Source organism: Coniophora puteana, assembly GCF_000271625.1.
Source record: "Coniophora puteana RWD-64-598 SS2 unplaced genomic scaffold CONPUscaffold_14, whole genome shotgun sequence".
Classification (NCBI taxonomy): Eukaryota; Fungi; Basidiomycota; class Agaricomycetes; order Boletales; family Coniophoraceae; genus Coniophora; species Coniophora puteana.
The window spans coordinates 645,765-663,129 of NW_006913066.1; the positions used below are offsets into that span (position 1 = coordinate 645,765).

Consider the following 17,365-nt stretch of genomic DNA (forward strand, 5'->3'; position numbering starts at 1 on the left):
TGACTTTTCTCCGGATGGAAAATACCTGGCATACGCAAGCCAGAATTCCCCTAATGTACGTGTCTGCGATACACACACTCTGGATGTGGTCTTCGACCTGAAGGGGACTCAGCCAGCAGACAACTACACTTGGGTGTCCTTTTCGCCAAACGGTCGTCACCTGCTTGTATCTGGAACTTACGCACTTGCAATAGTCTGGGATATAACTACTAACAGTCGGTCCCTCACTGTACGTCGAGAACCGGGGCTCGTGTTCGCAGCAGCGTTTTCTCCAGATGGACGGACATTTGTCATATCTAGGTACAACGTTGGCCCGGGCGTCGTTGAAGTGGAGATGTTCGCCACAGTCAGTGGGGAGTCTATCTGGCTCTTATCAGGTACAAAGTATACCGTGTCGGCCTTCGCATTCTTCCCAGCGGGGGAGAAGATCGCAATCAGCTTCCTGAATGGTCCAATGCAGGTGTTGGAATCCTCAAGTGGTCGTGTACTTCTGTCAGGTGGCGTAGAGGAGCCATCATCCGATGAAGAAGAAGTACGTTGATTTGCGTGTGCTGCTTGATACCGGTACCTGAGCTAACCCCTTGTTCTCATCAGCCTCACAACAAGCGGACACAACGGGAAGTCAGAGGCTCTCGCCTTTCCGACATTGACGCCGAGTCCATCTTGAATGTGAGTCCTCTTCAAACCTCATAGTCCAACGCTCACTAGGTTATAGATACCTGCGACTCTAAGCCCTGCTGCGCGAGCGCGAGCGGGCTTGCAAAAGCAAGAATCGCAAGTCCAAGCTACGAGAAGCAAGCAACAGAATCCAGGAGAGGGACCCTCTCGCCAAGGGCTCGCTGCGCGTCTCCGGCTTACCTTTGCGTCTCGTGAGTCTGGCGAAGTACGTCAACCACCACCGGAGTCTTTCCGGCTCATACGCGCTGCTAAAGATAAAGCGGTAAGCCTATACCAACTGTAACAGGCACTCGAATTCTTATTGTTGACTTCGTCGTAGCGAGTGCTCGCTGCGGGCAGACTTGAAAATAATCGACGGCGGCGGGGTGACCAAACCTGGGATGAAGATAGCTTATCCATCGGCCCATCCCCGCCGGGTTCGGACCGGGCAAACTCGCCTCACGCAGCTGCGGCTGCATCAGGAGAAACCAAGAGCAATACGTCAGGTAGCAATTGGTTCACGGACTATCTGTGCTATTGTGTGTGTATTCCGCGTCGCCGGCGAGGTTAGGCTTCACTAGTCACTACCCATTACTGCTGTCCACCTTGAAGAACTTTATCGTCAGTCGAGTCGCTTTTTCACTCATATACCCCTTAAGTCTTTCAAAAGAAGATAAAACGTTAATTAAGGAGGGGAGAACACCACCCAAGCACCAGTGCGACGAAGTTTTGATATTTTACAGTTACTACCCTAAGCGACACTATACCCTTGAATTACTACATCTGCTACGAGTCCCAGTCCTCTAGCGCGAACGCCAAAATTCCCAACACAGACGATGGGTCCCCCGAACTACTAATCAATCCCTCAACTCCCCGCCTGATAAACCTCACAAGCCCATCCAGCTCCTTCGACATTCTGTCCAGTCTCATTGAAAGGTCCTCGTCACCATCTGCACCTTCAACGTGTGACGCATCAAACGTCCTTTCTGCGCCCTCGACATAGCTGTATGCCTCCCTCTCGTCTTCGGAATCTGTATCCTCGTCGGACGACGCAGATGGTGGCATTGGCGAAGGCGAGTCAAGCGAGAACCCGATAATGTTCCGGCGGGCACGGGCCTGCCTGCGCGAGCGGTGCTTGCGGATGTTGATGGAGAGGCGCGATGTGTCGTGCGTTGTATCCCCCGCGAAGGAGATAAACACGTCAGAGAAGTGGATGCACATGTCGAGGATGGAAATGACGGCTTTGTGCAGGGATACGGCCTATCAGAGGGATGACATAATGAGTTAGCATAATTGGATGCGAGCATGAAACGACGTACGTTAGGTTGTAGCAAGCAGAGGCTGTGTATTTTCTGCAGGCTGCACCCATGTCAGGATTGAGAGAAAGAAGACGGAGAAAGAGACGTACTGGTCACCATGAACACGAATCATCTGGTCCAAGGACCTCGCTTTTCGGAACTCCTCGCGAAACTTTCGAATCTGGGCTTGGATTACGTACGTTGTGAAGAAGTTCAGCAACGTGCTAGCAAGAAACCATGGTCAGCTCATGCCAGCACGTTCAAAGCGTGTGGCATTAGACCTACTTGATAAACCAAGACAACTTCCCCCGCATTGCATAAAATACCTTCAGCTCTGCCTGTAGCTGCTTCTCTCTGGCGCCAGCGTCTAGCACCGAGCTCCTGATGATGATCCTCTCCAGCAGGCGCTTTGCTCGGCGCACCTGCACGAGGAACACAAGGATGGATCCATACGTCTCGAGGACATTAGGCGTGAAAATGTAGGTGAGCGGGAACGGCACTGCGTACTCGACGAGCAGGCCCTCGAACACGCGTACGCTCCTGGGCACTGCGGAGGAGCTCCCGCGGAATGAGAGGCGGACGAGAGGGCTCTCGATCCACTTCGAGGAACCTGAGGAGCGCGCGGCGACGGTTTCGCTGAAGGCATTGTTAAGGAAATGGAAGTCGTTCCAGAGATGGGATGTATCCATCTACGATGTCGGGTCAGTACTGATAAGGGTCCCATGAGCAAAGATGAAAGTCGAACCTTCGAAAACAATACGTCTAAGAAACCCACCACATCATCTTCCACCATCAAGTACAGCCCCTGTAGCGCATGCATATGCTTGAACAAGTCGCAGTCCTCCGTGAGCACGCGCGTTAGCCGCACGTCCGACGCATCGCAATACCCGACGATGTCGTCCCGCACGAGATACGAGAGCATCTCCAGATCAAACGAGCCGCCAGTCCCAACCGTAAACGTCTCAAGAATCTCGTCAAACCTTCTCCATGCCAACAACACACTCAGCTGCTGCATCCCGTCCCCGTCCCCGTCTCCTTCTTGCTCCGCCGCCGCAGGCTGATACACCAGCGCCCTCAACAGCCCCACCGCCTTGCCCGCATTCAAAATCCTCTCAACCGAGTTCCTGAAGATTCCCGGAATCGGCGCGACAAACTCGCCGTTATCCGCAACCTCAGGCTCAGTCCTCGATATATAGCTATCCGACCAAAAATCCGGATCCAGCAACGGCAGCTCCTGGTCCTCGATGAAGAACTCCTCGTCCAGATTGCGCGGGTTTCCCGTGCTCCACAGCTCCCGCGTCGACATCCCGTCTTTCAACCAGCCGCCGACCATCGCCCAGAGCGGGCCGACGGTTGTACCGAAGATGTCGAGAAGCTTCTGTGCGGTCGCGTGTTCCCCCATCCCAGCTTGCTTCTGAACAGCGTCGAGGAGAGCGTCGAGGATCGTGGCTGTGATCACGGACGGCGGTGTACGGCTTCGCAGGTCTGCGAGAATCCAGACTGCGTGTGGCTCCGAGCGCGGGCTAGCGAGATGCAGGATACGTCGAAGGATAGAAAAGAGGACGTCGAAGAGGCTGGAGAAGTCGTCCCGAATGCTCTTTTCGAGGCTGAGCAGGCTGATGACCAGTGGATCGCCAAGGCCTGAAGTAGCACGAAAGATGGTTTCTTCCCTCGAGGCGCACCAAGCGTCAAACAGCCGGATTTGTGTGTCGATAGCGTCAGAGAACGCCTCGAGGGTGCGCGTTCGGGTGCTATGGGAAAGGAGCTGGGAACCTGATATAGGGATCGGCGAGAAGTCAGAGCTTTTGTAGACCACTTCAGACGTGAAACGTCGCAAAATTGACAGAGTCGATGCCGTACGCGCGAACGACGCGAGGATCGATTTTTGCGACGCCTCGGTATAGTGGAGGAGGCAGGGTGCATGAGGGTGAACCTGAAAACCAGGGTTTGGTCAAGACGAAAGGTAGGCGCGAAAGGATAACGCACCTCAAATGGGTATCGGCTTGTGTCCACCATGATATTCTTTCTATTCTGTAAGCACATCAAAACCTCTCTAACAACTTGTCGTTCCTCTATGTGCTGCTATTGAGTACTTGGTTATGAGCAAGAGCAATAAATTCGAAAGTGACGACCACCTGCCTTTGACGGGCTGGCTTTCGAGCCCTGTAAAGCATCAAATGTAGGCCCTGGAGTGTCTCCAAGTCAATTTTACAATCAACGCGGATTAGCAACGTACCTAATGTTGAAGCATCGCCCAAGTCAAAGGGACGGGAAATATTCGCATCAAGCTGCCATCCTTCCCTCCAATACTGCCGCGACCGGAGCTTCTCCGTATCTTGTAGGTGTTTGAACACGTCAACAGGCGCTTGAAAGACATTGCCAGGTGGTTTTGGTAGACGGAAAGACTCATGTGTTTCAAAAGCCTCGGCTTCAAAAGAGAAGCGAGAATCTTCGCGATCGTATTCGTCCGATTCCGAGTCATCCCAAGGCGAGAGTGATGGTGTGCTGCCTCCACTACGCGTTTCCCATTTCTCCACCGTGCTCCCTGGAGGAAGACCATACACGCCTTCCCAGTGCTGGCCTTCGAAAGGCTCTTCGGCGAGGATATCTTGCCATGTAAGTGTTGGGACGGCAGATGGTGGATTTTTGATTCGATCGATGTACTCTTCAGCAGCAAGGGTAGTTGATGATGTCACCGGAGCGGATAGCGCAAGCTGAGCAGGTAAGGTAAGTATAAGATCTATAGGTGGAATTATGTGCTTACAAGGAACTGGAGATGGTCGGGTAGGCGAGATAGCTGATGAATAGTAGTGAGCATATACCCCGGCAGCGAAGATCTCGACGGGGACTCACCTTGATATCCTCGTCTAGGTCCGTTAGTGCCTTGCTTTTGGCCTTTAGCTGGGAATAAGCATGGCTCAAAGCCTCAGCTACCCGATTCTGGTGATTGATCTGTGCCTTCTGAATGTACCTGGCGCGCTTTCAGAGGATATAGGCAAGAACGCTCGAGCGTGACAGTAAACCTACCCACGTATCTGCTTATCCGCGTTCGACATATCCGTGCTCGGTGCTTGCTTCAGTACCTGGTCGAGTTTCCTTGTCACAAGGTCTGTAACGGCATGAAATGCATCTGGGTCGCCACCGTCTGCAGTGAAGCCGGTAACTTGAGTCACAAGCTTGTGTATCTGGGGGAGGACGCGCATGGATTGCCTGGTTCCGGGACGGGATAGTCGAGATCCTGGCCTCTGAGAGAGACGGGACTGTGTTCGCAGAGATGCACTCGATGCAGATGGTCTTAGGGACGCGTTTGATGCAGATGGTCTCAAGGACGCGCTCGATGGTGGCCTCGGTAGAGTGGGAGATGGTCGATGCGACATGCTCGACGCCGGCCTCCTAGGATTCGCCGGAGTAGGTGTATGCAGATCTCTCCTGGACATGTTGATGATATGGAAGAATTGTGAATTGGAACGAGTGAACGCGACGCGTTTGGGTCGAGAGATTCAGGAGGACGGTCGTTGCGGAGTCCAGATTGAGGACGTGTTTGAGTCTCCGCTGGAGCAAATTGCCTCCGCGCGTCCCCTTTCCGTTGCACGCGTTCATCGCGTACCGCGTCCCCTCGCTCGTCACTTTTCCTCCATCATGTCCTCTATCGCCGTCCGAGCCTCGAGAGGCCTCTTACTTTCTTCCCGCACATTTATGCTCCAGCCCTCTTTCTCTCTGACCACTACAAGGACCGTCAGCGTCGCCTCCGGCTCCTCTGCTCCGCGCTCGTATAACCCAGGTCGGGCGACGAAAACCACCAAGGCTTCAGCAAGCACCGCAGCTCGCAGGGCCCCTGCTTCCGCTGACGACGTCCCCTCTGCTAAAGACGTCGCCGAGGCTGCGTCAGGGTCGAGCATCCCGGCCGAGAGCGTGCCTTCGTCTGCTGCTCTGGGCGTGGAGTCCCTCCTTAACGAGGATGCAGGCACGGACTGGTCAAAGAGCTACTACGGGCTCTCAACGCAGCCGTTCTCGAAGGAGATTCAGGAGATCTTGCTCGCGCCCGTCGACCCTTACGACATCGAAGTTAAACCTGGTGCGTATCTCCGGCTTCGCCTTCAGGAGTCGTGCCCCTAAATATTTCGCAGACGGCTTGATTTATCTTCCTGAAATCAAATACCGCCGTGTTTTGAACAAGGCTTTTGGACCCGGAGGATGGGGTCTGGCTCCCCGAAGCGAGACGAACGTCGGGCCAAAAGTAGTCAGCAGGGAATACGCGTTGGTTTGCCAGGGAAGGTACGCATACAACGCTATCATCCAATGGTTGAAAGCTTACGTCACGCTAGGCTCGTGGCCATTGCTCGCGGCGAGCAAGAATACTTTGATCCTTCCGGCATCGCCACCGCCACGGAAGCTTGCAAGAGTAATGCACTCATGAGATGCTGCAAGGACCTTGGCGTTGCAAGTGAACTTTGGTTCGAGTCCTTTTTTTAGGCGTAACGAGCCATGGCTAATGTCAACCTCAGGGACCCTCGTTTCATCCGTGAGTTCAAGGCGCAACATGCCGCAGAGGTCTTCGCGGAGCATGTCAACTCGAAACAGAAGTACGTAACCCTCATTCCACCCCAACCCTGTTGCTAAGCCGTATCCCAGGAAGAAGCTCTGGCGTCGCAAGGACCAGCCTAAGCTGACGTATCCCTGGAGGGAGTAATCCATGCAAATTCTTCTCAATATCTACGCAATTGTTATAGAAGCGCCCATAATCAACCAACGTCATCGTAAATATACTCCACTTTCTCTAATGCAAGGGCAGTAATATGGCAAAAGAACAAGGTCCTAAAGACAACAGGTAGCAATTAGGTCGTCATTGGTAAGGCAGCCGATAACGCGATAACGCCCAAGGTGTCCGAGTGAGTATGCATTTCATCACTTCGGTTTAGGGACCCAACCTGCGAAAATTTGTGACGCACGCACTGCCCACTAAGTGATGTGCGGGGGTTCAATCGTTTATTTCTATGTGTCTTTGAATGGTGATATACCAAAGCCTGACGCCCCGAGCACCACCCTCTCGACTGGGCTTGAGACGTTATTAGCCTCACTGGTGCCCACCTCAGCCATCTACGTCAACACCTACATTTACACCAACCCCTATAGCGATTCTTATATCTCTGCTACCTGTGCCATTGATCTTGCTTCAGGGGTACCTGACGGATAATTGATTTTGTAGTGCGAGGGCAGGATAGAAATCTCGCCTATGCCAACAAGCCACGATTTCTCTCACCTGGGCCCCAATCATTGATGCTCTAGACGCTGATGCAGATGGGTGCAGCGACTGGTACGATGGGTCCTGCTCCGGGTATAACCTGACAAGTAACGATACACTGCTGTGTAAGTGCGATAATTTAGGAAAGCCAGCTCTGGGCAATGTGAGTTTAGGTGAGTAACACTTCATCCTTAGGAGACAGTCTTTCCTGCAGACGACTGCATCAACGGTGACTTAATGAGAGTCCGATGGGTGTAAGTTAAGGGAAGATGGAATCATGGCTAGCGTTAGGCATGACTGAAAAGAGCCCCCATCAACTCATTTCCTCCAGCCTGGGTTCTCCCCTGGCCAAACGAAACGACATCTTTGATTAATGAAACCCCTTGTTGCTGTAAAGACAGAAATAAAACCCACCATGCTCCCAGACCTTTGCCCGTTTACCCCTCCCTCCCTCCTTGCCTCCCGTGATATATATCCGCCAGCGACATTTTCCCCATCCTAGGTGCGCTCGCCCTCGCGTCTGCTTTGTCCACGACGCGTGCTGCTTTTGTGAACTCTTGCGTGGACATCAGCCAACTTTACAATGTATCCTATATACGCGCCACCTGTTCCAATGGGCTTCCCGGACAAGCGTATACATCGTCAATCAACTTGAACGAATGTTTGACCAACTTGTACGGGGTTCTCACCTGCGAACACAAGTGAGTGTATGCTGTTTTCCACGGGCCTCTCCTCCAATCGTAGAACTGACATCGTAAAACTCGATTATCAGTGGTGATTATTCTACGTGGTGTTGCAACTGCATGATCTCAGCAAGTTACTAAGTATTTGGAATGTGTGTGCGGCTCGGATGGTAATAGTGGGAATGTCCCAACCAACGTCAGTTTAGGTGAGCAATTTGTAGCTCAACACCGGTTCAGTCTGCCATGTCTCACCTATGGCATGGACTGCTCAATCGCTAGACAGTTGCCTGTATCTCTCTGGTGGAGACTTGACGTGATAAGAGAACGCAGGTATATTAGTACGAACGTACCTTACACGGTTGATAAATCTCCCTTTACAAAATATCACTTTGGTTGTATGTCCCTTCGCTCCAAATACATACAACTTCTGTGAATCCGCTGGACATCTCAAGAACAACTTTTGCAACAAAAGCTACAATATGTTCTGTAAAAGCAACTGGGTACACTCGCATGCTAGCAATCTATGATAAAGTAAACTTTCTTTGTTATGCGCTCTCGTATTTGATGACGATGTTTCGCTCCAAATACATATGATTCTGACCGTAGTGAAGCAAAGGCTTATCTTCTGGATTGACGCATTTCCATCAAATCCAAAGCGAGGAGTCGTTTCCTAGATATTGCTTGTGTTCTCAAGCTGACTTGGTTCTCTTCCACTTTCCTGCAAACGAAACAGAATTCTACAGGATAAAACACCATGCACAGCAACCTGAGCTCTGATGGAGTTGTTCAGTACATAAAACGTAAAAACAACAAGTGCGCACGTTTCAAGCATATCACTATATTCCAGCTACCGAAAGGGTTTTTTAGTCTAAAAGGTTGACATCAGAGGCAATGGGGATCGTACCGGCAGGGTAAGGCCAATAATTATATTGGTAGTCGTAATTGCTGTAGCACGAACGAGGGCGTCAGTATGTGCCTTTACAGAACTCGAGCCAAGCATATAATCGGCTAGCTTACCGATGATGGCAGCCATGTAGAACAGTCCATCATTGTATAGCTGTGCGAGAAAACAACTTATAGGTCCACGGTATGAGCATCGCCTAGCTATCATCAGCGTCGCCAGCACTACCATCCAATCAGACACAGAACAAACTTTCGTCAGAAATATAACGAGTACCCAATTCAAAGAACAAGAGAGGAATGTATGGAATTGAGCTGCTCCGCGAGCCAGAAAAAGGGCAGCCGGATAATCCTTTAGCTTCATTAGATCTGCATAAGCCGTTTACGACGCATTTATCAGTACCCTAAAACTCAACTAAATCCGGATGTGACCCCGGTTGCACGTGGAACAAGACTCAGGATTAAAGACACACTGGTCATCATCTGGGATATCCGTATTGAATTAGCAGTGGACGCTAGGACGGCAAATACTACCGCTTACCAATCCCAAAATTATAGCGAGTAAAAGTAATCGCTTGCTCAAGTCGTAGCAAACGTAAACTCGGAAGATCAAGAGGCACTCTGCCGCTATGATTCCTAGGAAATGAAAGGCTGTTACCTTGGCGTCAACGTGTTAATCTAGGTGGGGTTAGGAGCATATGAGTGTACCGTCCTCAGTCTGCCATGAGCAGTGTAGCTGGTCTAGGTCAATACTGTCTAGTAAAGGGATTCAATGTAGACTCACAATGTTGATGTTTAAAGCCGCTGAATTCGGATGTCAACTGATCGGTTACATGACATTTTACCGACTAATCTCTGGGACGCACATGCTAAAGTCAACCCAGTTCCAATAAATGGCACATAACGAGCGACTGTGAAAATTACTCTTGGCAAACTCCAGCGCTTTCTTGCTGTCCAGCTAACCTGTGTGACGTGTATCTTCAGCATGGAGAGACACGAAACAAAGCCAACTTTGCACCTACTTCAGACTCTAAAGTGAGGAAGTAGTCTTGAAGCTAGTGTAAAGTTTGCTTCAAGGACGTTTAGAATTCAAAGTTTTACATACCAGAAATGCAGCTGCTGCAACTAGAGATACACAATAAATCAGGACCAAAGGTAGTTTAAGTATCCGACAAACCATTGCTGTACTGTTTTTGTGCCCATCTGTTGTTAAAATTGGCCCATTCGAAGTTACTCGACTTTTGCGCACCTTTGATGTCTGTAGGTAACGAATGTTAGCCATGACTAATAATGGCGGAATCAAACGAAGATAGAGGACTCAACCCAAGTTCCTTTCTCTATATGAGTAAATTGCCCATCATGAAGACTGTGTCTCGTACGATAATCAGAGGCATGGGCCTTGGATGTCTGTAGTTAACGCACTGGACTCGGGCCGCGTATGAGATGCACTGATGAAGGGGAGTTGCATCTCTCACCCTGTATAGAACCGATAGATGCATGCAAACTACAAGGGAAAGCATAAGACCGGAGCTATGCAGGCTGTCACCGGAAGTCAATAGGCCGAAGTTGCAGATGGTCGGTGTTGGGGTTGGTTGCCGGCCACATAAACCAAACATGAATCGTGAGATTACGGGAAAAGACGGATGAATGGGACCCTATATGTGGCAACTTGGGCCCGCGTGCTTCTGATCATGTATAGCTCGTACTTCGCTGAGGTAAGATTGATGCTCTTGGAAAAACACCTTTGACACACTCTCTTAGCATCGGTGCAGAGCCATCCGTAGCTGAAAGCAGGGCCTGACAGCGCCATCTACCGAACTACCACTTGATATCATGGTGAGTTTTCCCCTCAATTGGCAGGCAGTTTACTACAACCGGTTTTCATCAAGGAGGCATCAACTGCTGATGACGATTCCTATCTCGTTGTGATCCCTCCGATCATGTCGCTTCCGACCGAAATCCTCCTCAGAATCATCGAGTTAGCGAGTCAATGGTCGACAATGGGCTTCTTTAACGGCTGGCCCGAATATGTTGAATATACAGGTCCCAGTGCAGACAAGTTAGCTTTCGTCTGTCGGAGATGGCTCGATGTCCTCGCCATGAAGCCAGTGTTCTGGAAATCTCTGCATGTTGCACTTGATGGCGCTACCTTCGTCCCAAACATCATAGAAACATTCTTTGCTGCCTCTGGCGATAATCAGCTGGAGATCACCATCACTTCCGGCGATTCGGCCTCATGCATTCTCACGCCCTCCCAGGAGTGCGAACGCCTGGACTTTGTCATGAAACATATGGCGCCCCACTTCGGACGTATGTCCGAAATCTCCATCGAAGTGTTCTATCGCTCCACCATCGTCCACATCAGTTCATACTTCAATAATCGCACCATGTCGCACCTAAGCGACCTGAATCTTGTCTCATACGACACAAACGACGTATCCCCACTTCGTATCTCAACTTTGGAGACACCTTCTCTTTCACAGCTGAAAACTGACGCTGGTAGCTTTATGAACCTCATGAATGGCGGCATCGCTTGGCAGGCAGGACGTCGTCTATCTGGCCTCTGCGTCACGAAGTATCGGCCGGCATCTCACCTCGCCGTGATTAACTCCCGACGCTTCTTGGAAGGTTTAAAAGCGATGGCGAAGCTTATGGCAGGTGTTCCTGACGTATGGATCGAGGTCGAAGATGTGGCTCTGGACGGCGAAGATATCACTACCTTCACAATGGAGAGGCTGGAGGGACTCCGCCTCTCTGATATTAGGGGTAATGTTGCTTCCGCGATTTGCAACAGCATTACCTCTTCCACCGTTGCATACGCATGGATTACCCGGTGCGAGCCCATCTCACGTTGCACCGTCCCTGGCTTTGAACTCGAGGTCAAGGGGATCAGCTCGAGTCTTTCGCTACTTCGTCTTCTTCAGGACTGGCAGGGCTGGGAGTTAGCTATCACGAACTGTGGAGGGTTCGACGACTGGGTACTTGGAGCTCTAGCAGTCTCCAGCATGCGCAACGGGCGCACTTGCCCACAGCTGCGTACTCTCAAGATAATCGGTGGCACGTTCTCCGTAGCCGCGTTGCAGCGCATGTGTGAGATGAGGCTTGACGATGAAGAAGGTCGCATTCAACGACTGATGGTGGAAGGTGGGCCAGAACTGAAGGAAGATCTTCGGAAATGGTTCGAGGATAACACTGAACATTTTTCCTGGCGCGACATATGTCCTTGAAGCTGTCTGAGGAAGTTTAACTCACGGTCAGCAGGAGTCGACATTCGTACGGTTTCCCTTTCCTATGCATTCTGGCTTGATCAAACCAGTATGAATAAGTAGCTATACCAATGTGCTTTCTGACATATTAGTGAAGAAAATCTATGTATGTAATCTTCTGTCAACGATCAACGACTGCAATTAAAGCACATCCACATACTTCTCGTATATCCTGTAAGCAATTAATTACTGTAGTACATATGGTAAGATTTATCTATCTTACAATCTCATCACTCTTCGCTTAGCGTTAATTTTATGACAGCCGTTGCTTTTATCCCCTAAAGCATGACCTCCCCGCCCTTCATATCCACACGGCGGTTTATGCCTCCAAGCATGAGTTTTATAAGCTTGGGGGCAGTTACTACTCCGTTGTACGTTTCTGTATCTACTATGTCCTGTTTGTCAAGATTAGGGACAATTGCGCTCGGCTACTGAGCAGCGAGACGTACACGTGTGGTATATTTTGTTGCCAGAGTATTGTCAAGGTCCTTCAAGAACTGAGTGGCATGGAGATCGTCGCCAATCTGCACGAATTGAATGCCGATCTGAAAGTCGGGTCCCAGCTGGGTAAATACACCCCGTGGTTCAGGGATAGTAGTAGGCTTACCTGACTTAGCGGGTATTCGTGTTTGTCCAGAAACGTGGCACATTTGACGATCGCGTTCTCGAGCTCAATTTCGTCATCTGTCGGATTCGTGCATTTTTAGTTTAATTAGTTTATGGAAACTGCGAAACTAACCTGGCCTGCCGTCTGTGATGACGATATAATTGACAGGCTTGACTTCCTCGTCAGCATCTGAGTCCCTCTGTATCTCGCGCTCGAGCCTCTTCAGGTACCGTTTAAGCACTTTGTGAACGACGACACCCAACGGGGTGCCGAACGTCGGCTTCACGCGATTGAAGATGTCGCGAACTTCGTCGGCCTCCTATCCGTGGTTATTATCAAATCGTCGCTTGATATAGCAGGGTGCAGCCTACCTTTAGACCTTCGCCATGCTCCTTGCTGTTCAAGAAGCATATGTCAATCCCGTCGGTGTCGTACGTAGCAGCCGCCTTCGCAAGGTCCGCGAGAGCTTCGCGGGCCTGAATAATAAACATGATCCATCAGTGTCAAATTAATATGGAACGAATCAAAGGCGGGCCGGATACCTCATGCCATAAAGCGCCTCTCATAGAGGTGGAGTCATCCACGATCAAAACAGTGTCGTATCGACGCAGTATCTCGAGCGCGTTTTCTTGCCGGGGCCGCCGAGACCGCCGATCTTTCGGTGGTACCGACGGAGGTTTGTCCAGACTCTCGTCCGAGTCGGAGTAAGGGGGTGGTGCGCCGTATGGGTGTTGATAGCTACCGCCGGACTTGTTGTAGTTGCGACGGTCTGATTTCGATGAAGTGTGGCCCATTGTCGTTTTCTGCGATGTGTTACCACCAGTCGAAGGAATACTCCTTGGATTATTCGATCGCTTCAGTGACGTTTTTATACCCTTGCATTCTCTGCGTTTGCAAAATGGATTGCTGTTAGTCTCACAGCAAGCTTTGGTCACGATGAAGATCGCTGTAGAAAGTAGTCCATCACGGGTAAAAGAGTCACGCCTGGTGGACCGCAAGCATGAAGAACTCAAAGCCAGCTGATCCCTTCGAGGTACAATTCGGGCCTCGCGCAGCCTCGTATGGACTTCTGATGGCGGAAGCGCTGAAAGGCGTAGATAGGTTGCGGTGTGTGGATCAGATGAACGCGCTTATTATCAGGATGCTGTGAGTACAAGGGGCCCGTATTTGCACAGCCACCCACATATCTCATCCTTGGCTGTACACCTGAGCCAATCAAAAACCAGGGCCCGAGTACGGTCCCTTGGAGATGGACCACAACCTATAAGGATCCATGTGCGGACGAAGCACACTGGTTTGCGACACAGAGACCGTGGCCATCTCCATGGTCATGGACACAGACCGGGCCTCGATTAGGGGCACAAAGCAAGCCAGACAGCCACAAAAACCCGTATTATGCGTACCTAAAGAAAGCTACCTACGGCTACAGCTCACAGCAGCGCGAACGGATTCGGCCGGTCCACAACACGCGGGAAGGTATTCGTCGCAGCGAGAACGACCATCTGCTTTTCATGCGAGATGTATCCGCGCATGTACCCCTTGTAGATCATGTTCGCGACGAGGCACTCCGCCTCCTCCTCCGACACGTCCGCGTCGCCGCCGCGCAGCTTCAGAGCACAGTAAAACATCGAGATCGGGACGCGTGTGCTCTTTTCTGTTGCTATCCATCTAGAAAATAAGTAGCATAAGTTTTCCAACAGCGTCGGGGATATGTAAGATATAGGGAAGAGACGCCAGCGACGATGCCCATAACGGGGAACATAGAACGAATGCCAACGGGGCTAGAAGTGACCAGGGGTTAATAGAATGAACTCACGTTCTCCGGAACAATCCACGTATGCAGATCTCGCGCGCCCGCTCGAGTGTCAACCACAAGTTCAGCTCGACCAGCCTCCGCTCCCACTTGTCCAGCGCGGCATCGTAGGCGCCCAGATCTCCGTTGCGCATGCAGGCGATGAACGGCGAGAAGAGCTCGTCCAGTACCGGGAAGCGCTGTAGCAGCTCGGCAGTCGGCAGGTGCCCGCGGAGAATGCGGAGAGGGATGAGGTACGTTAGTATGCGCCTGTGTCAACGTGAGAGCGGTGAGCGATTGTGAGGATTCATCAGCCTGTAGTGCTAGACGCCGGCATGAGTAAAGGGCTGGTCTTTGACGTACTCTTGATTACTGTACGTCTCGAGATGGCAATGATAAAAAGCAAGGGTTAGCTCGCGTTCAGACTGTTGCAAAGCCGAGTCAGGTCGGGATATAGAGAGGTAAGGGGAAGCACGTACTTTTTCATAGTCTTCGTTCAAGAAACTCAGCATGCCAATGTAATACCGAAACGTGACCTTGGAGCGGTTAGAAGTCCTTCGTTGGGAAAGCAAGGAAGCGTACTTGATGGGACCGAGGGTATTGGGAAAGTGGTGGGACATCTTGATTTGCTTCTAGAGCGCGCAAGATGTTCTTGGAAAGTGATATACGTTTTACCTGTGCGATTCATGAGTGAGTGGGTGGTGCGGAAGCAGCATCGAAGTACATACGCGGAAGTATGATTTAAGTACAAGGCCAACAACGTAGTACACCCCCCATTTTCGTGATTCGGCGTAGGGTGATGATCTGGGAATGTCATTATACGGGGTGGAAAGGAATAGGATGAACACGCACCTGTCAGTCATACAATTACTAAACGCCTTTGCCAGGACACCTGCAGCGTTCTCCATACACTCGCTCTTCTGGCTGTTGTATTTGGCGTAGTTGTCTGCCTGAAATGGTCATGATGAGGGTTCAGCATGGATTGAGCGCAGGCAGAAGTCACATCGTGTGCGAGGTCGCGAAGATCCCGAAGTAGGGCAAAGAGGGTGGGCAATGTCCAGCCAGTGTTCGAGGTGAAGTAGCGGAAGAAGAGTCTAGACCATAGTAAGGGATAGGAAAGAGCTACAAAGTGTAAAGCACGCACGAGATGAGTTGTGACTGGTCCTTGTATGCTTCCTGGTAACGTTTCCGCGCAACATGCGAACACACCAACACGTATTGGATCGCGACCTCGTCCCATGGTGATTCAACGCTCCCCTTGTAGTATGAAAGTGACTGCGCCTGATGTTGTACATTGCGTGTGAGAGGAGGCCAAAGTGACAATGAGAGACGTACAGTTGGGTTCCGGGTCTCCTTCAGTAGGTCCTTGCCGTGCGGGCTGGTTGGTCGGAGAAGGTACGCGAGGTTGGGGCCGTCTTCGTTGTGCACGGCTTCCACTAGCTGCCCCAGGTATGTTGAGAAAGTTATGGACATGTTTGTGGAATCGAGTGAAGCGAAGAGATGAAGAAAGGCGCGAACGCGAAAGGTTGAGGTACGCTAGCGGCTAGGAGGCCAGAGCAGGCACCGGCAAACGAAAAGCCTCCGACGCGACGGAATGAAGGGAGGCTCGCTAAAAGTTTGTCAAACACCTCCATCATTGACTACTTTACATACATCGTCTAGCAAACACTTTCTCTTTGCAACCCCGATAACAACTTGATGGGCTTAAGGATGTTGCATGACTATGACTAACATGGCCAGAGGATTGCACAAGGCTTCCTCGCCAATGGTAGCGATGACGCGAGCGCCTGACCCGCTTGGATGATCAAGCGAACGATAATAACTGTCCCCCTCCCGCGACCTGCTCACTTGACCACAGACCGCCATGGCTCTCCAACCTTCTCTTCGTCCCCTCCTTATCGCTGGCACGTACGACGCGCCTCACACCCTCGACATCTTCTGTGAGTCACAGTCATCATAGGCACTGATGTCATAGTCTCATCCATCCTCTGCGCGCGACCCTCAGCGGACTATGTCTGCCCGTTCAGGTGTGTGCACAACGCTCCACGGCCCGCAGCCTTCCCATCTCACATTCTCATAGTGCCAAATTGTCGAAGGCCATCAATGAGGTAGTCAAGCCCTCCCTCGACCAAGGCGGACAGTACCATGGCAAGGTCAAGGCCATCTTGCGCCTTCAAGTACAGCCCTGGCATGCGACCTCGACGTACACGCACGAAGCAGCGTTGGCGGTATTCTCGCATGTCCTCAGCTATGTGACCTTTCTCACCCGTTCGTCAAGGTTGCGCGTGTCTCTCCCGAGCACTTCTGGCCATTCTCTCTGGCGGTACGTACCGTCGTGTACTTCTCGGTTAAAACTGTTTGGCTTATTTACCCATCTCAACAGCTCTTCCAGCAGCAAGAAGACTACTTCGACCAACAGGCATCCAATCTGACCCCAAACCAAATCCGCGAGAAGCTCGCTACTCTAGCAGCCTCGGTCATCCCCGCCGACAGGGTTCCCGCTTTCAAGCAACAGATTGCTGTGAAGGGTCCCGGTAACTCAGGTACTGCTGTCACGGATGATCTCAAGTACACCGGTAACGCCCTCTGCTGCATACATCCAGAGCAACAGCTGACTCAGGGCGCGATTTGTAGTCAAGTTCTCCAGGCAGAATGGCGTCCATGTTTCTCCCAGCGTACTGTGGGATGGTATCATAGATAACTCGATCTCAAGCTCGTGGGGAAAGGAGCAGTGGACCAAGTTTTTCTCTGAGAAGGTCGTTGTGTGAGCATCAGTCTGTGGTCGAGGAAAGATAAGTGCTGTAGGATACTTATGGATGATGTATAGCAATCGATGGTATTTCTCCGCACTGCTGTGACTCTGCATTGGAGGGGGTAGTCGACTTGTTTAGACTGGTAATATTTCAAAGAAGCGCAGGTT

The 17,365-nt window shown here is 51.2% G+C and overlaps 8 protein-coding genes across 8 annotated transcripts; 4 read left to right on the forward strand and 4 right to left on the reverse strand.

Annotated features, from left to right (window-relative positions):
- Nucleotides 1–154: 154 nt before the first annotated feature.
- Nucleotides 155–532, forward strand: CONPUDRAFT_146782 (uncharacterized protein; the record flags this gene model as incomplete). The annotated part of the gene is made up of 2 exons (XM_007775359.1): nt 155–377; nt 461–532. Coding segments are annotated over exons 1-2 (174 nt in total), but the record flags the coding sequence as incomplete, so codon positions are not given.
- A 911-nt stretch (nt 533–1,443) lies between these two features.
- CONPUDRAFT_92988 (uncharacterized protein) lies at nt 1,444–5,332 on the reverse strand (the record flags this gene model as incomplete). The annotated part of the gene is made up of 10 exons (XM_007775360.1): nt 1,444–1,917; nt 1,977–2,016; nt 2,066–2,179; nt 2,241–2,644; nt 2,701–3,888; nt 3,942–4,027; nt 4,192–4,669; nt 4,720–4,752; nt 4,809–4,926; nt 4,983–5,332. The coding sequence occupies 10 exons, from the start codon at nt 5,330–5,332 to the stop codon at nt 1,444–1,446; spliced, it is 3,285 nt and encodes a 1,094-aa protein (XP_007773550.1).
- Nucleotides 5,333–5,651: 319 nt separating this feature from the next.
- CONPUDRAFT_64121 (mitochondrial genome maintenance MGM101) lies at nt 5,652–6,645 on the forward strand (the record flags this gene model as incomplete). The annotated part of the gene is made up of 5 exons (XM_007775123.1): nt 5,652–6,030; nt 6,083–6,230; nt 6,281–6,409; nt 6,461–6,538; nt 6,588–6,645. 5 exons carry the CDS (start codon nt 5,652–5,654, stop codon nt 6,643–6,645), a joined length of 792 nt encoding a protein of 263 aa, XP_007773313.1.
- A 2,103-nt stretch (nt 6,646–8,748) lies between these two features.
- Nucleotides 8,749–10,248, reverse strand: CONPUDRAFT_76682 (uncharacterized protein; the record flags this gene model as incomplete). Its single annotated transcript, XM_007775361.1, has 9 exons — nt 8,749–8,825; nt 8,898–8,937; nt 9,322–9,438; nt 9,565–9,584; nt 9,647–9,743; nt 9,803–9,835; nt 9,886–9,905; nt 9,958–10,038; nt 10,203–10,248. The coding sequence occupies 9 exons, from the start codon at nt 10,246–10,248 to the stop codon at nt 8,749–8,751; spliced, it is 531 nt and encodes a 176-aa protein (XP_007773551.1).
- A 291-nt stretch (nt 10,249–10,539) lies between these two features.
- On the forward strand, nt 10,540–12,163 carry CONPUDRAFT_168878 (uncharacterized protein). Its single transcript, XM_007775362.1, has 2 exons — nt 10,540–10,616; nt 10,670–12,163. The coding sequence occupies exons 1-2, from the start codon at nt 10,614–10,616 to the stop codon at nt 12,005–12,007; spliced, it is 1,341 nt and encodes a 446-aa protein (XP_007773552.1). The 5' UTR covers nt 10,540–10,613; the 3' UTR covers nt 12,008–12,163.
- Nucleotides 12,164–12,324: 161 nt separating this feature from the next.
- Nucleotides 12,325–13,447, reverse strand: CONPUDRAFT_158340 (uncharacterized protein; the record flags this gene model as incomplete). The annotated part of the gene is made up of 6 exons (XM_007775363.1): nt 12,325–12,441; nt 12,496–12,591; nt 12,654–12,730; nt 12,786–12,972; nt 13,025–13,129; nt 13,196–13,447. The coding sequence occupies 6 exons, from the start codon at nt 13,445–13,447 to the stop codon at nt 12,325–12,327; spliced, it is 834 nt and encodes a 277-aa protein (XP_007773553.1).
- A 106-nt stretch (nt 13,448–13,553) lies between these two features.
- CONPUDRAFT_168880 (uncharacterized protein) lies at nt 13,554–15,960 on the reverse strand. Its single transcript, XM_007775364.1, has 11 exons — nt 15,781–15,960; nt 15,590–15,726; nt 15,449–15,539; nt 15,298–15,395; nt 15,174–15,249; nt 15,028–15,120; nt 14,925–14,981; nt 14,809–14,870; nt 14,470–14,715; nt 13,837–14,321; nt 13,554–13,782 (listed from the first exon to the last, which is right to left on the reverse strand). The coding sequence occupies exons 1-10, from the start codon at nt 15,916–15,918 to the stop codon at nt 14,084–14,086; spliced, it is 1,236 nt and encodes a 411-aa protein (XP_007773554.1). The 5' UTR covers nt 15,919–15,960; the 3' UTR covers nt 13,554–13,782; nt 13,837–14,083.
- Nucleotides 15,961–16,309: 349 nt separating this feature from the next.
- On the forward strand, nt 16,310–17,213 carry CONPUDRAFT_92993 (uncharacterized protein; the record flags this gene model as incomplete). The annotated part of the gene is made up of 6 exons (XM_007775365.1): nt 16,310–16,385; nt 16,451–16,472; nt 16,526–16,673; nt 16,724–16,768; nt 16,829–17,021; nt 17,080–17,213. The coding sequence occupies 6 exons, from the start codon at nt 16,310–16,312 to the stop codon at nt 17,211–17,213; spliced, it is 618 nt and encodes a 205-aa protein (XP_007773555.1).
- Between the last annotated feature and the right edge of the window lie 152 nt (nt 17,214–17,365).

Excerpts from the sequence above, each read along its gene's own strand:
- CONPUDRAFT_168880 (XM_007775364.1), bottom strand. The coding sequence starts at position 15,918 with ATGTCCATAACTTTCTCAACATACCTGGGGCAGCTAGTGGAAGCCGTG. Across the intron at positions 15,540-15,589 it reads GACCAGTCACAACTCATCTC|ACTCTTCTTCCGCTACTTCA; the intron begins GTGCGTGCTTTA and ends ACTATGGTCTAG. Across the intron at positions 15,250-15,297 it reads AGTAATTGTATGACTGACAG|ATCATCACCCTACGCCGAAT; the intron begins GTGCGTGTTCAT and ends TGACATTCCCAG.